The sequence below is a fragment of the Trachemys scripta genome, chromosome 4 (assembly GCF_013100865.1).
Source record: "Trachemys scripta elegans isolate TJP31775 chromosome 4, CAS_Tse_1.0, whole genome shotgun sequence".
Lineage (NCBI taxonomy): Eukaryota > Metazoa > Chordata > Testudines > Emydidae > Trachemys > Trachemys scripta.
Genome location: NC_048301.1, coordinates 103,452,003 through 103,465,156, shown reverse-complemented (window position 1 = coordinate 103,465,156; position 13,154 = coordinate 103,452,003). Strand labels below are relative to the sequence as shown.

At 39.8% G+C, this 13,154-nt stretch overlaps 1 protein-coding gene across 3 annotated transcripts in view; it reads left to right on the top strand.

Moving 5' to 3' along the window:
- The window catches only part of SERGEF (secretion regulating guanine nucleotide exchange factor), a 261,315-nt gene that overhangs the window by 7,623 nt on the left and 240,538 nt on the right, over positions 1 to 13,154 (top strand). For all 3 annotated transcript variants that reach the window (XM_034770209.1, XM_034770207.1, XM_034770208.1), the window contains exons 4-8: positions 20 to 114; positions 2,641 to 2,701; positions 4,080 to 4,193; positions 5,055 to 5,117; positions 7,620 to 7,778. In XM_034770209.1, coding sequence (XP_034626100.1) covers positions 20 to 114; positions 2,641 to 2,701; positions 4,080 to 4,193; positions 5,055 to 5,117; positions 7,620 to 7,778 — 492 coding nt within the window. The remainder of the gene's footprint in view (positions 1 to 19; positions 115 to 2,640; positions 2,702 to 4,079; positions 4,194 to 5,054; positions 5,118 to 7,619; positions 7,779 to 13,154) is intronic.

Genomic DNA, 13,154 nt, shown 5'->3' with positions numbered 1-13,154 from the left:
AGGCTGTATTATGTTGCAGGAAATGGCCAAGTTTTATCTTGTGGGTCTAACTCTTTTGGACAACTAGGAGTCCCTCAAACTTCAGGAGGATGTTTGATCCCACAAAAGATTGAGGTAAAGACTCAAGAAAGTTGTCCTCTACAGATCTGGTCCTGTTTTCAGCGCCCCATACAAAACTCACTAAAATCAGTGGAAAGTCTCCTATGGATTTCAGTGAGTTTTGGATCAAGCCCTTGGACTCATTGAAGACAACAGAATTACTCATGTGAATGATAAATATCCAGGATTAGGCATTTTAAGAGAGTGAACAGTGTTGTAGACATTAGAAAGTCAGCACTTCAGAAAGGTAGAGGTGTGTGTGTGTGTGTGTGTGTGTGTGTTTTAAATGAAGAAGGTGCCAACTTTCCTAGAGGAGAATGGTACATTTTGGAAAAGGACATAAAATTTCATCCACACACATTTTAATAGCCACAGTCAACCAAACAATAGGCCAAATCCTCAGATGGTGTAAACTGACTGAAGTCAAAGGAGCTATGTTGATTTTCACCATCTGAGGCTCTGACCCAGGGCGTATAAGGTGTTAGAAATGTTTCAGTACACACTTTAGGAAAGAAGGAAAGGATTTCCACTGATCTTAAATTTTATTTAGTTTCTTAGGGCTTTATGTTGAAAAATTCAAAGGATCGAAGAAGAACTTGTTAAAAAACACAGCTGATTTCAATATAATCAGCTGTGTTCTGGGACGTCTACTGTAGGAAAGTTTTTGTTCAACTGAGTTCCTTCTGCTGGCACATGCTATATAAATGCTAATTCTTTGGTTTTGTGCTTCTGCATTTATAATTTAGCAGTGCAACATAATATGCAGAAAGATCTTTTAGCAGAGGTTGCAGAATCCATTCCTAACATTTTATTTTTATAAGAAATATTAGTGTGAGAAATCAGCACTTTTGATCATCCCTACAATAAGAAACTAGTGTGTGTGCAGGGAAATTAAAATTTTATGGATTTTAGATGCATTTTCTTTGAAATGATAAGCAGCAGCTAAAAAAAGAAAGGAAGTCAAAAATACATTAGTATCGTCCTCATTTAACCTCCACATGTTTATCAAACCATATCAATTTAAAAAAAATATGTTTGGAGACTAGGGAATCCCATTCCTTATTGGTCTGTCTCTTGCACTCATAAACGCTGAGGGGGCAGACTCTTAAACCCCAGACTGTGTTGAAGAATACCTTGCTCCACAGATAGTCATCATTGCAGTCAATGGGAGTACTTATGGGGTAAGGCACTACTCAGCTTGAATAAGGGTATCAGAATCTATCTCTGAAGTAATTGCTTTAAAAATCTTATAAGAAATAGCTACTGAGATTTATGTATCCTCAGAGGAGCTTTACCACTGTTGGCTATGAACCCAGCAGTGTGAATGAATTCCTCATGGCGGCACTATTCTCTCCTTCTAATTAATCCCTATTTACACTTGGGTTTCTATTTTTAGAACATTAATGAAACTCTTTTCTCTCCAAATAAATTCCCATTTCTGTTCCATTGCAGAGAATTCCCGTTCTGTAAAGCTTCAGAAACGGCAAAGTCCTTTCTGGTTCTTTGGCTAGGATTACCAGTCTCATCGCCAATGCCAAAGCCTGTCTGTTGCTTTTTTTTAAATTCAGGGACAGCACGGTTATAGAAACGAGAGAAAGACCTGTTAAGTTATCTAGTCCTCTTGGGTACAGGAACTGTGTCATGTCTTGTGTTTGTACAGCAGCTACCATCCTTAGAAGCTGCTGCATTACTACTGATAATTATAGTCTACCACCCTGACAATGCAGGCTCATTCTGCATCTACAGTATTTTCTAGTGGGGTTTTACACAGCTGGTATATATCTGTCAATTCCTAATTTAATAAACCACTTGAGCAGTGTTTTGTAAGCACTACTTGTGTTACATTAAATGCTCATGCTTGCTGCCATTTCTTCTATATCAATATTACACCCACAAAACTATGTTAAAAGAATGTTAAGTTTGAAAAATCAAGCCCTCAAGTTAGGAAATGCTAGAATTAAGGCATCCCATGCAACCTTAATTTGGTCCCTCTGTGTATAAGTGTTATAATACAGTTTAATTCAGTGTTCATACCTAAAGACAGGGTCTTATAACTGAAGTGTTACACACCATTAACTATAAGTGTGCTGTCAGCTCTGTCTAAATTATTAAATTGCCCATCATCATAGTGTGTTGGAACCAGTGAATTGTTTTGCACTGTGGACTAATGTGGCCGCTTGTTACTGATATTTGTTACTGAATATCCAGTATGATAAAAGGGGGACTGTAAAATTGTGTATGTTTGCATCTTAGTTACAAATTGGTGAGATTTCTTCCTTCATGTGAGTATTTTGAGCTCAACTGTTGATTTGCTGCTGTACTATGGCACTTCTGGAAGCTTTGCTTGGTTTTCTTAAGAAATGCCCAAGACTATATTGAAATGAGACTGAAATACATTCTAAAATAAATATCTTTGTTCTGAACTCTGTGACATATAGTCTGTAAATATGATACCATTTTCTTGCATTTGATAAAACATGTTTCTCTCTGAGAGGTGTAAAATGCAAATTGCAAATATGTTTTTTTCTTATGTTTGAATAGTCCCTCACAGAGAAGGCGGTGAATGTTGCTGCAGGACTCCGACATGCTCTTGCTGCTACAGGTGAATATGCCATCATAAAGTTAACATTTCAGACAGAAATTAATAGTACTTTTATTATGTGAGATGTCTAATAGCTTACATTAAAACAAGGGGCGGGGGAGGGAAAGGATTTATGATTTTATTCCTATTTGTTACAGAAGCCATAGGAAAATGACATCTGAATAGTCCTGTCCATGATAAGGACAGGCATGTTAGGCAAGAACATGATAATGAATATGCTAGAAACACTTCTTTCCCAAAAATGGTGCTGAAAAATGGTGCTGAAAAGAGCACAAGGCCAGATTTTCAAAGCTATTTTGATGCCTAAATAGCTTTGAAAATTTGGCCCTTAGTGACTTTTTGGGTCTCCTACTATCAGCTGTGCTCTATCTCGGCGGGTCATAGTTTGTATGAAATTTAAGGCCTTATCCTGCAGTCTGTTTTCAGAATTCTCCAAGGCTTGATGGGGAGTCTTCCACAGTCATTCTATGGATTTGGCAGGTTTTGCTGCAATCAACAGTCAACATGTTGCTTTCTTCCTGTTACTTGCATATGAGTTCCAGACAGTTGCGTATTGGGTGAAGGGGTAAAGGGTTGAGATAGAGATTGGAAGAAGTGTGTAGTCTAGTAGTTGGAACAAGAACTAGGAATCATGCACCCCTGAGCTCTGACCACGATTCTCAATTATAATCCAGATCCTGATACTTGTATCCTGTGGGCTAAATTATGTCCAGCCGTAGGGGTCTGAGCAGAGGACTACTGGGCATAAGAGGTTAGGTCACAGTGTAGCAGGGAAATCAGCCACTGTGGGGTTGTTACTCCCCGCTGCTTTGCAAGTGGATGTGTAGGGGTGGGAAGTCAGTGGAGCCTTGACTGCTTCTGTTGGCCAGCACAGCTGAGTTGGTATGGAGAGGGTAGTAAGCTGTGCCAGGTAAAGGGCTGGCAGAATTTATTTCTCCCCAGGAGGCTGAATTGTGGGACTTAACTGTGATTCAAAGAATCACAGTTCAGTCCCATATCCTCTCTTGAGGCAGTGCAAATACACAATTTTCCTGACCATGAGTCCTAAGCAACTCCACAATGTAGCCCTCAGGGATTTAGAGCAAGACACGTACCCCTCTTTGGTTCAGGTTTCCCATTTATAAAAGGAGATTAATAACCACCTGCATCTTGGAGGCCTTGTCAGGATTCATTCAATGTGTGTAAAGTGTGTTTGGGATGAAAAGGGTTATATAAGTGGAAATTAGTATTCTTTATAGATAACTTTTTAATTAACACCATTATAACCTAAGCCAAGCAAACACTCCTTTGAAATTAGTTAACAAGCGAAAAGACAGTCAACTGAATTTGTCAGTAATCTCTGTGTTTTAATTTCCCTTTGTATGCTCGCACTGAGAAGAAAGCGGCGTGGTGTTCCAATGGGGAACAGGCATGGCTTCTCGGGCAAACCGGGCAAGCCAAGGGAAAATGATCCCTTCCTTCTTGACAGCAAAAGAACCTTGTAAAGTAACAGGTAATTAAAGAATCACACTTTTTCTTTGTAAAGACAGTAGCACTGGGAACAGTAATATATAGACCATGTATATACATACAAACAATGCACCTTTTCTATAAGCCCTCCTGGTGTGTTATCTACGCTTCCCATAATTTTGCAGTGATTCAGATTCATTACAGAAGGTCATTACAGAAGAAATGAATTCATTGATGCTGGGTAAGGGGCAAATCCAGACCCCATCCTGCTTGGACACGGTGGGAACTAGGGCAGCTGCTGTGTGCAAGGAGGGGATGTGGATGTAAGGGAGCTGTGTTCTGTGGCAGCATGGCGGGGTTGGAACATGGGTGGGCTGATGTGCTGGGAGTGGGACTTTGACACTCCATGGACCCTCCTGTCTGTCTCACATTACAGGGGTGTGGGTGGCCATGGTAACCTCCCTGGAGTGGCTCTGCAGATGTGCTGTGGCTTGCAGACAGGTTTCCCTTCTATGTTCCCCGGCGTATCTCTGTAACACCTGGTGTTGGTGTTCCAGTGTGAACTGGCATGGCCAGGGCTCAGGGTCTGGATTTCCCCTTACTCACAGAAACACAACATCAGCACCACATTTTAAATATGTCCTCAGGAACTGGCACAGTCATTTGCAGTGTGTCTGTGGTGTGGTATGGAATGGGAACACAGATTCACAATCCCCTGGACAAATAATGCTGACTTCCTTGGGATTTGTGTTCCATAAGCTGAGACCTTCTGATGTAAAATACATAATACACAGCACTCATGGTGCAATTTCTGAAGTAATATAGTTCTATTCTGTACTACAAGGGATCTGGGCATAGAGATGTGTCTTGCCTGTACTTATTCCATGGAACTGATGTTTCCTAGGTCTGGAAGATGTAAAGGTGAAAAAAGTCACTGCCAGTTCCTACCATTCAGTGTCACTTACAGGTAGGCCCCAGCAATATATGTATGTATTAGTAAGCTTGGGCAATGTATTTAGAAGCTAGATATTTATGACTTTGTGAATTTTAATTTTTGTTCTAGCTGGGCTCTGCTTAGTTTGTAAAATCTGATGGGATCACAGCACAGCATGCTATAACTTCAGTGGTATTCATTGATTTGAAAGAGTAAATTATCTAAAAATGGAGTTAAGTGGATTTATTTGCTTTGGACACCAGAGATCCTAGCCAGCACCCTTTATTCATTTGGGGGCAGGTTCTGATACACTTACTCCACAAATAGTTTCATTGATTTCAACAAGGCTATTCTGTGAAGCATGGCATTACCTGTTGTGAGTAAGAGTTGCAGAATCCAGGATTTATTAATGCACCTTGGTGGGATGTGTTCTCCTAAATCATACAGGCGCTTTTGTAAACACCACCTTTTGCACTCTGCAGTCAGTTCTTCTGTGCTGGCTAAACAGGAACCAACATGTCACATGGAAAGGCAGTTACAGTATTGCTCTGCGTGAAAGGAAACAGGATTCACAGTACCATCAGTTTTAAGGGTGGAACCAATCATCAGATCATCTTGTCTGACCTCCTGTATATCACAGGCCAGCTACTGAAATTAGGCCAAAGTATTTACAACTGACAGGAGACTAACTGTTGTGTGCCACAGGCAGAGAACAGCAGGGACTGAGGTGCACCAATGACTGAGGCTCCCACAATGGCAAGGAATTCATTGAGTGAGATATATCCAGATGATCCTAGCATGCAACCCACACCTTGCACTGCACAGGAAGGTCAAAAAAACAAACAAACCCCAAGGTCACTGCAAATCTGACTACGGGAAAATTCCTTCCTGACCTCACGTATGGTGGTTGCTTCTTATGCTATAGATTTATAATCTTGAGGCATGGAAAATGTATTAATCTTTCTGAAGACGTGACATTTTGAGTAAAACTACACGTTTGGGATCTCTAACATGCTCTAAACTGTGCATCAGTGTATTCACTTGAGCCAATTTACAGAGAGCAATAATTATGTGTGGAAACATTGCAAAATGTGAGTTTTACTGAATTCTAAGACATGCAGACTGAGGTATCCTGATCTGGGAAAAATCAGTATATACTGGACTAGTCTGTAACTGACGTGAATTTATTTAAGTAGAAAATGGATTATTCTTTCAGGTTTCTATTTTCTTGATTTTGATTAAGCAAGCCATCCTTTTTGGCTACAAAAAGACCAAAGCTCCTGATGCTAAGGATCCAAAGCTATTTAATAATATAACACCTCTGTCCCCCCCGCCCCCGCATTAGCTTTTAAAGGGGTGTGTTTGACTCAAGGTACTACAGTACTTGTTTTTACATTAGGAGTGAGCTACAATCTGGAAGGTTTTTTTACATGGATGTGAGGCACTGTTTATTGTATATTTCATTTCTTCTTAGTCTCGCCTGCCACCTACTGGTGATACTTGGAACACCATTAGTTTGAAAGTTTTACAGAACTGTAGAAAGGGTTGTTACAAAAACACATGGCACATTTTAAAAAAAGGACGATGAAACTGTTAATTCACTCCTTCAGTGCTCAGCTTACTACTTACATCCAACATAGTAGCAACTATATGGTCTATAGGCATATGTTGTACTGCCTTGGGTTGTGTGCACATTACAGGGATCACATTAAAATGTACAAAAGGGCTAACGGTAGATAGATTGTTGTAGCATCCTTAGTAAATTGTAAGCCACGCAAATGTTATGTTGGTTATGGCCTTAGAAAAACGTAACTTTTTTTCTTTGCTTGAAATTAGCTATTCCTGTCATCTTCTTTTCCCCTGAGAAAGTGTATTTCATTTTTTCTGGGGAAGAATTCCCGGCAAATAAAAGCGTCAATTACTTGATTTTCTCCCCTCTCCTGCCTCTTTTTTAATTGAAAAAATGACGGAGTCCTTAGGCTTTAGAAAACCTAAAAAAGTCTGTTTTGGCATTCATTGTTTCTCTTAACAGTTCGTTAATGTGCTTTGATTAGTCCCATTTCAAAGAAGACTAGCTCAAAGCACATTAACGAATTGTTAATGCGTGTCAGCAAGGTCCACGTGGACAGTTATTCAGTGGCAGGGTAAAGTGGGTCAGATTCACACCCTAGCTTGCATTGTGATTTTGGGGTGTGTGTATATGCATTTTTTTAATTAAACAAATAGAGAAAAATAGTAATTATCCATCAATCTATTTCAGTGGTAGTCAGTGTCTTTGTAGTGGAGTCAGGCATGAGAGGAGTTATTAGTTCTGCCTTGGGAAAGGAAAATGTGTTGAGGGTCCTTATGGCTTCTTTTTTTCTTTACATTCCAGGGTGTGTTTTTGTTTGTAGGGGAGTATAAATAGTGGGGAAAATATATAAGGAAAATTGAAACTGAATTAATGTATTACCCTCCCTTTGAATTTTTTTTGGTCTGTTGATATTTCACAGAAGTAGCTTCTCTCTAATTTCTTTACTTTTGTATTTATTTCAGATGAAGGAGAATTGTGTGTTTGGGGTAGCAACAAACATGGGCAGCTAGTGAGTAAAGAGACTTTTCTTGTTGAGCCCCAGAAAATAGATGCTCATTATTTCTCGGGTGAAAAGATTGGAGCAGTCTGGAGTGGCTGGACACATGTAGTGGCACAAACAGGTAAGAGATCCAAAAAGCAGCCAGAAGATGCAAGCAAATACTTAAATATCCACTTTATTCTAGGCAAAACATGTTTTTAATTTGATCTTCCTCACTGTTAATAGTGATGCACAGAGATGTTTTCAGATCAAGCTGTACAGTGATAATCTTCAAAAAGTATGGGAATAGACTTCTTTCCATCAAGAGTACTCCTGCTTCTCTGAAAACTTAGTATACAATAAGAGTATCTGGCTTATTTTAGATGCTTGCTGCTGCAAAAGCACCAATATACATAAACTGCTCAGCTCATCAGATGATAGAAAGGGGGTAACTCTCCAGTAAGTGAGAAGTTCAAGGGATTAGCCCTCTGGGTGAGGTGTAGCCTCGTCCTTGGAGAGAAGAGAGTCTGGTGGTATTCCGTGCAGAGTGGTAGAAGATTTTGGCTGCAGTTTCCAGGTTGCAGGGTCATCTTTGGTGAGAGGCCTCTGGCAGTTTTCTATCAAGGCCATAGAAATTATACTTTGAGGAAAACCTACTGATGAGGCTCCTTGTGGTTCCCCCAGGCAAGGAGTTTTCCCAGGCAGTGGGATCTTCATTAGTTAGTGAGGAAGGATAATCTGGTGGTTAGGGAATTAGCCTGGGAATTGGGAGACCGTGCTTCAATTACTTGCTTGGCCACATACTCAGGGCTGGCTCTAGACCAAATGGCACCCCAGACAAGGAGTGTCTTGGTGTCCCCCCTCCATTTGTTAAACTTTTGAGTATCTTATTTTTTATTGCATTTGTAGCCCATTTCACAACTTTGAGGCATGATTTGCATGCATGATTTATCCCTGTCATATAAGACAATAAATTTGCATGCTAGGATCTGTAAATCTGTATTTACTCATGCCATATGTAAGCAAATTACAAAAATACATTTCCTCTAAGCTTATAGAAACTTTTTAATTTTAAGAATAACTGAAATGTACTGACATCAAGAAATTGAATTGTGCATCAACATTGGGTGGACCAGTGTTAAATAGTGTTATAGAAGGTGACAGCATTGGAATATTAACCCTAGTCCTGTTTTAGATATTTTCCCATCAAATTTACCCCTTTCTGCAAACTAGATTGCAACTGAGCTTTTTGCTTCCTATACTGAGCTCCTGAAGGCTTCTTTGGGGACATCTTTTATTTTCTATGGGGAGGAAACAGACAGTATTAGGGAGAGCAAAAGTCTATGTTCCACAGACTTAGAAAGTCATCAAACATTACGTTTTAAGCGTGGTAAAAGAAGTAACAGTAGTTCTTTAATATTGTTGCATAGATAGGGGTTCGATAGATATCTCTGGCATCATATTAAATATGTCCTTTATTAGTTGCTACTTACAGCCTTCAAGTCTTAAAACACAAGTACACTTTCACAATTACACAGTAAAGCAAGGTTCATAATATCGTAGCTGGGCTTTCCACTTTGTTCTTATATCTCACTGACTGACTGGCGATGCCCTGCCCCTTTTATACCTGTGAGGACATGGCTAACAACATTGTAGGAGATTTGAGAAAAATGTAGTCCTCAGAAAGTCTGGAATGTTCCACGAGATTCTATAAAGGTCCAAAACATTCTAGGAGGTTAGTGAAAAATGAATCAACATACGAATACCTGAAACATTTTACTTCAAGCATTCTATTTTCCCTTTTGTCGCGAACAACAAAAACAGCACCTTGAATTCGGCATCCCAGGCGATCTCCTGGGTCGCCTGCCTGTAAATCTGGTCCTGCACATACTTCAGTGTGATCTTGGGCAAGACGCTGTGCCGTGGTTCCCCGTCTGTAAAATGTAGAAAATTATTATATCAAATATTAAATGTACTATAAAATTATAGTATTTATTTACATCAGGAGGGCAATGTGAGGAGAAATACATTAAAGACTGGGAAGGTGTTCAGATACTGTGATAATGGAGGCCATATAAGTACTTAAGACTGAACTCAATCTAGACAGAGATTCTGGATGAGTCATCTTTGCAGTTATACTAGTGCATGCTAGCAGGACCACACTGTCTATACTATTTTGTGCTCACATATGGACTCCAAAATGATTTTCTTAGACTATTATAAAAAGGACAGTTAAAAATTATATTGCAGGCATCAGGAAAAACTGGTGGAATGGGATTTAGTTGTTTTTAAGGTTGGAAGCCTAAAAAGGTAAAATATTTCCTCTTTAATCTACTGCTAAATATTAATGGAGTTTGAATTCTATCCCTCCGTAAATCTAGGTATTTATGTGATCCCTCATTACTATAACTTCTGAGTGACTCTCAAGTTTATCCATTTGTTTTCACAACACTCCCAGAGGGGACAGGGGAAGTATTATCTTCATTTTATGCTTTATGAAGACATCTATGCAATGAGATGTGGTAGATGAAATAGCAAATAATATAGCTTTGTACTCATGTCTATAAATAGACTAATTTTTTTTGCATTTCCTCTTAATACTAGCTCTGCATGTGCTTGTTTTTTCTTGATCTGCTTTATTACACCATATAAAAACTAATAAAAATTTGTATTAAAAAACATCCCAGAAAATGAGATGGCAGGCTGTATTGTTTGGTTTTGGTGAGCCATCTCATAGACAGCAAAATAGAAAATATCCAGACAAGATTGGCAAAAATGTATTACAATGAGGGGGACTGTCCCTGTGAGGCAAGATGAAAGAAAATGAATATGATTTAGGTCTGATCCTGCAGACCCTACGTCATCATGTGAAATTAAAGAAAATGGGACTATTCACATGTGTCGGGTATGCAGGATTGGGCCCTTTGCTTGGAAAATATATAAGTAAGGCAATGTGATAGAGGTACTTGTATGTAAAATAATGGTTGATCTGATGATGGCACTTTCATTGCTGCTCTGTCCAATAATGCAAGAACAGGAGAAAACTAGATAAATTAAAAAGCAACCCATTAAAAATGGATAACAGGAAATATTCTTTTTAGTAACATGTAAGCAGCCTGTGGAATTTGCTGCTGCAGCGTATGTCACCAGGCTGAGCTTCCCCCTGGCTCCAAAGCGTGCCCTGCCACACCCAATCTTTTGCACAGAGGTTTATTACCTTAACAGAGGTTAGCAAACAAACAAAAACCAGCCTTTTAACTCCATCCTTGAACCCAGGCTTCAGGGCCACCCTTCCCAGAGGTCTCTGGCACTCCAGCTCCTGGCAGCTTCCCAGTCTCAGTCAGTTCTGCTCCCTTCTTGGAGCAACTGCCCCAGGGCTGCTCCTCTGAGCCCCTGGTCCCTTGCTCCAGGGACCCACCAGAGGAGCTAACTCCTCTCCAATGTGGGCATGTTTCTTCCATGGTACAGCCTGTCTCAGCCCTTCCTCCCTCAGCTGCCCATTAGCAGCCCTTTATAGGTCCAGGTGTAGCTCAGCCCTCTTTAACTACCTGGATTGGGCTCACCTGCTTTGGTCCAGGGAAGCAAAGGTGTTTAACTTTAAGCATATGAGTACTATGGTCTCACTGATTTCAATGGGACTACTCATTGCTTAAAGTTCAACATATGCTTAAGTGCTTTGCTGGATTGGTGCCATAAAGCATGGTACCAAATAATGCTATTGGTGTGAGAGAAGAGTGTCTATGTTAATGTCTGATATATTGCAAACTGTTGTGCTAGAAATGAGTGGAATGCAATGGACTACTGGATACCAAAGCATTTTTGCATTCTTGTGGCAGATGGTGTTCATCCCTAGCACTCACGATTCATGAGGTATGCATCACATTAAAGTTGCACAAATCTGACAACTACCTTAACTTTTTTAACCCCACTTAAACTCTAACCTGGTTTTGGAGGCTTCTGTCTTGAGAATTATTAGAGCTATAACCAAGGCAGTGCACTATTTGAAAGTGTATTATCTTTGTTTTCAGGTGGAATAAAAGCACTGATCTCTAACTGTAGGGTTCATGAGAAAAGTGGTTCCTCCATTAATGCTGACACTGAAGTGGGGGAAGCAAGACGTTAGTCAGAATAACCTGGTTTTAAAGAGTAGCGATTGTCAAAACCATCAGTTTGTTTCAGTGTTTGTTGGCAATGAATATCAGCTATGTGAATCTTCATGTAGCGGATATTTATCACCAACAAACACTGAAACAAATAAATAGTTTTGACAACCACACTGTCTAACATCAGGTTATTCTGACTAATTGAGAAAACACTTTTGAAATTGATTTAAGTGGAGCTATGCTGACTTCTACCCTCTAAGGATCTGGGGCAAAATTTTCAAAAGAGACTAAGTGACTTAGGAACTTGCTTCCATTTTTAAAAGTGACTTTTAGGCACTTAGGAACCTAAGTCTTATTTAAAATCAATGCGATTTAAGATCCTCAATCACATAAGGCTAAATTTTCAAAGGTATTTAGGCACCTGAAGATGCAGATAGGTGCCTAGTGACCTTTTCAAAAGTACCTAGGCATCTAACTCTCATTGATTTCAAGCACCTAAGCACTTCTGAAAATCCCATTATGCATCTATCTGCATCTTAGGCACCTAAATACCGTTTGAAAATTTTACTCCTTCTCTAATATGTGTTCCTCCATTATGTGACCTTCTCCCTGCAGTGAATGAGAGGTTGCTTGTGCTCTTTCAAGAAGAATGATTATTCTGCTGTCAGCAGTGGCCCTTGTACAGTAAGCTCTGGTCCAAAGCACATTAAAGTCAATAGAAAGTCTCCCATTGCATCCAGTCAACTTCGTATTACACCCCTAGTGATCAGCTAAAAACCTACTTTGCTTCCTATATTGATACTTATGCTGAGTGACTTTTCAGGCACAAATTTCAGTTGTAGCAATGCCTCTGTTACTGACCGCAACATCAATATTGCTCTCCACATCAAGTACGCATCTGATCCAAACCTCATGCCTGAGTTCCCAGTGCCAGCTGTGCTCTCTGCAGCTAATGAGCACAGCACTGTTCTAGACAACGATTTTTGTCACCACAGCCTCCGCGCCAGCAAAATGCTCAATGCCGCAACAGTCACTGCTGTAACAGGCATCTTCAAAATAGACAATGCCTTATAAACACAAGCAACTGCAACCTCTCACCTTGTGTAACAGTGTTAGCTGTCATTTGTGGTCTCCCTCAACGTGTTTACATCAGTCAGAGGGGAATTGCACATCGATCAATGTGAATTTAGAAGTTACTGCTCATCTGTTTCAAGAGAACTGAGCCCTGTCCTGGAAAGCTAGAGATGTAAATTAGGCTACTCTATGAAAGAATAGAACTCACCTGACTTGGAGGCAATCCTAAATATAGCAAAAGTGAGAGAGAAAAGCCTTTATTAGACTTACAGAAGGTGAATCATCATCTTCAATTCAAAACAAGTGATTTCCTGATTAACTAGGATGGCAGATAAATAAGC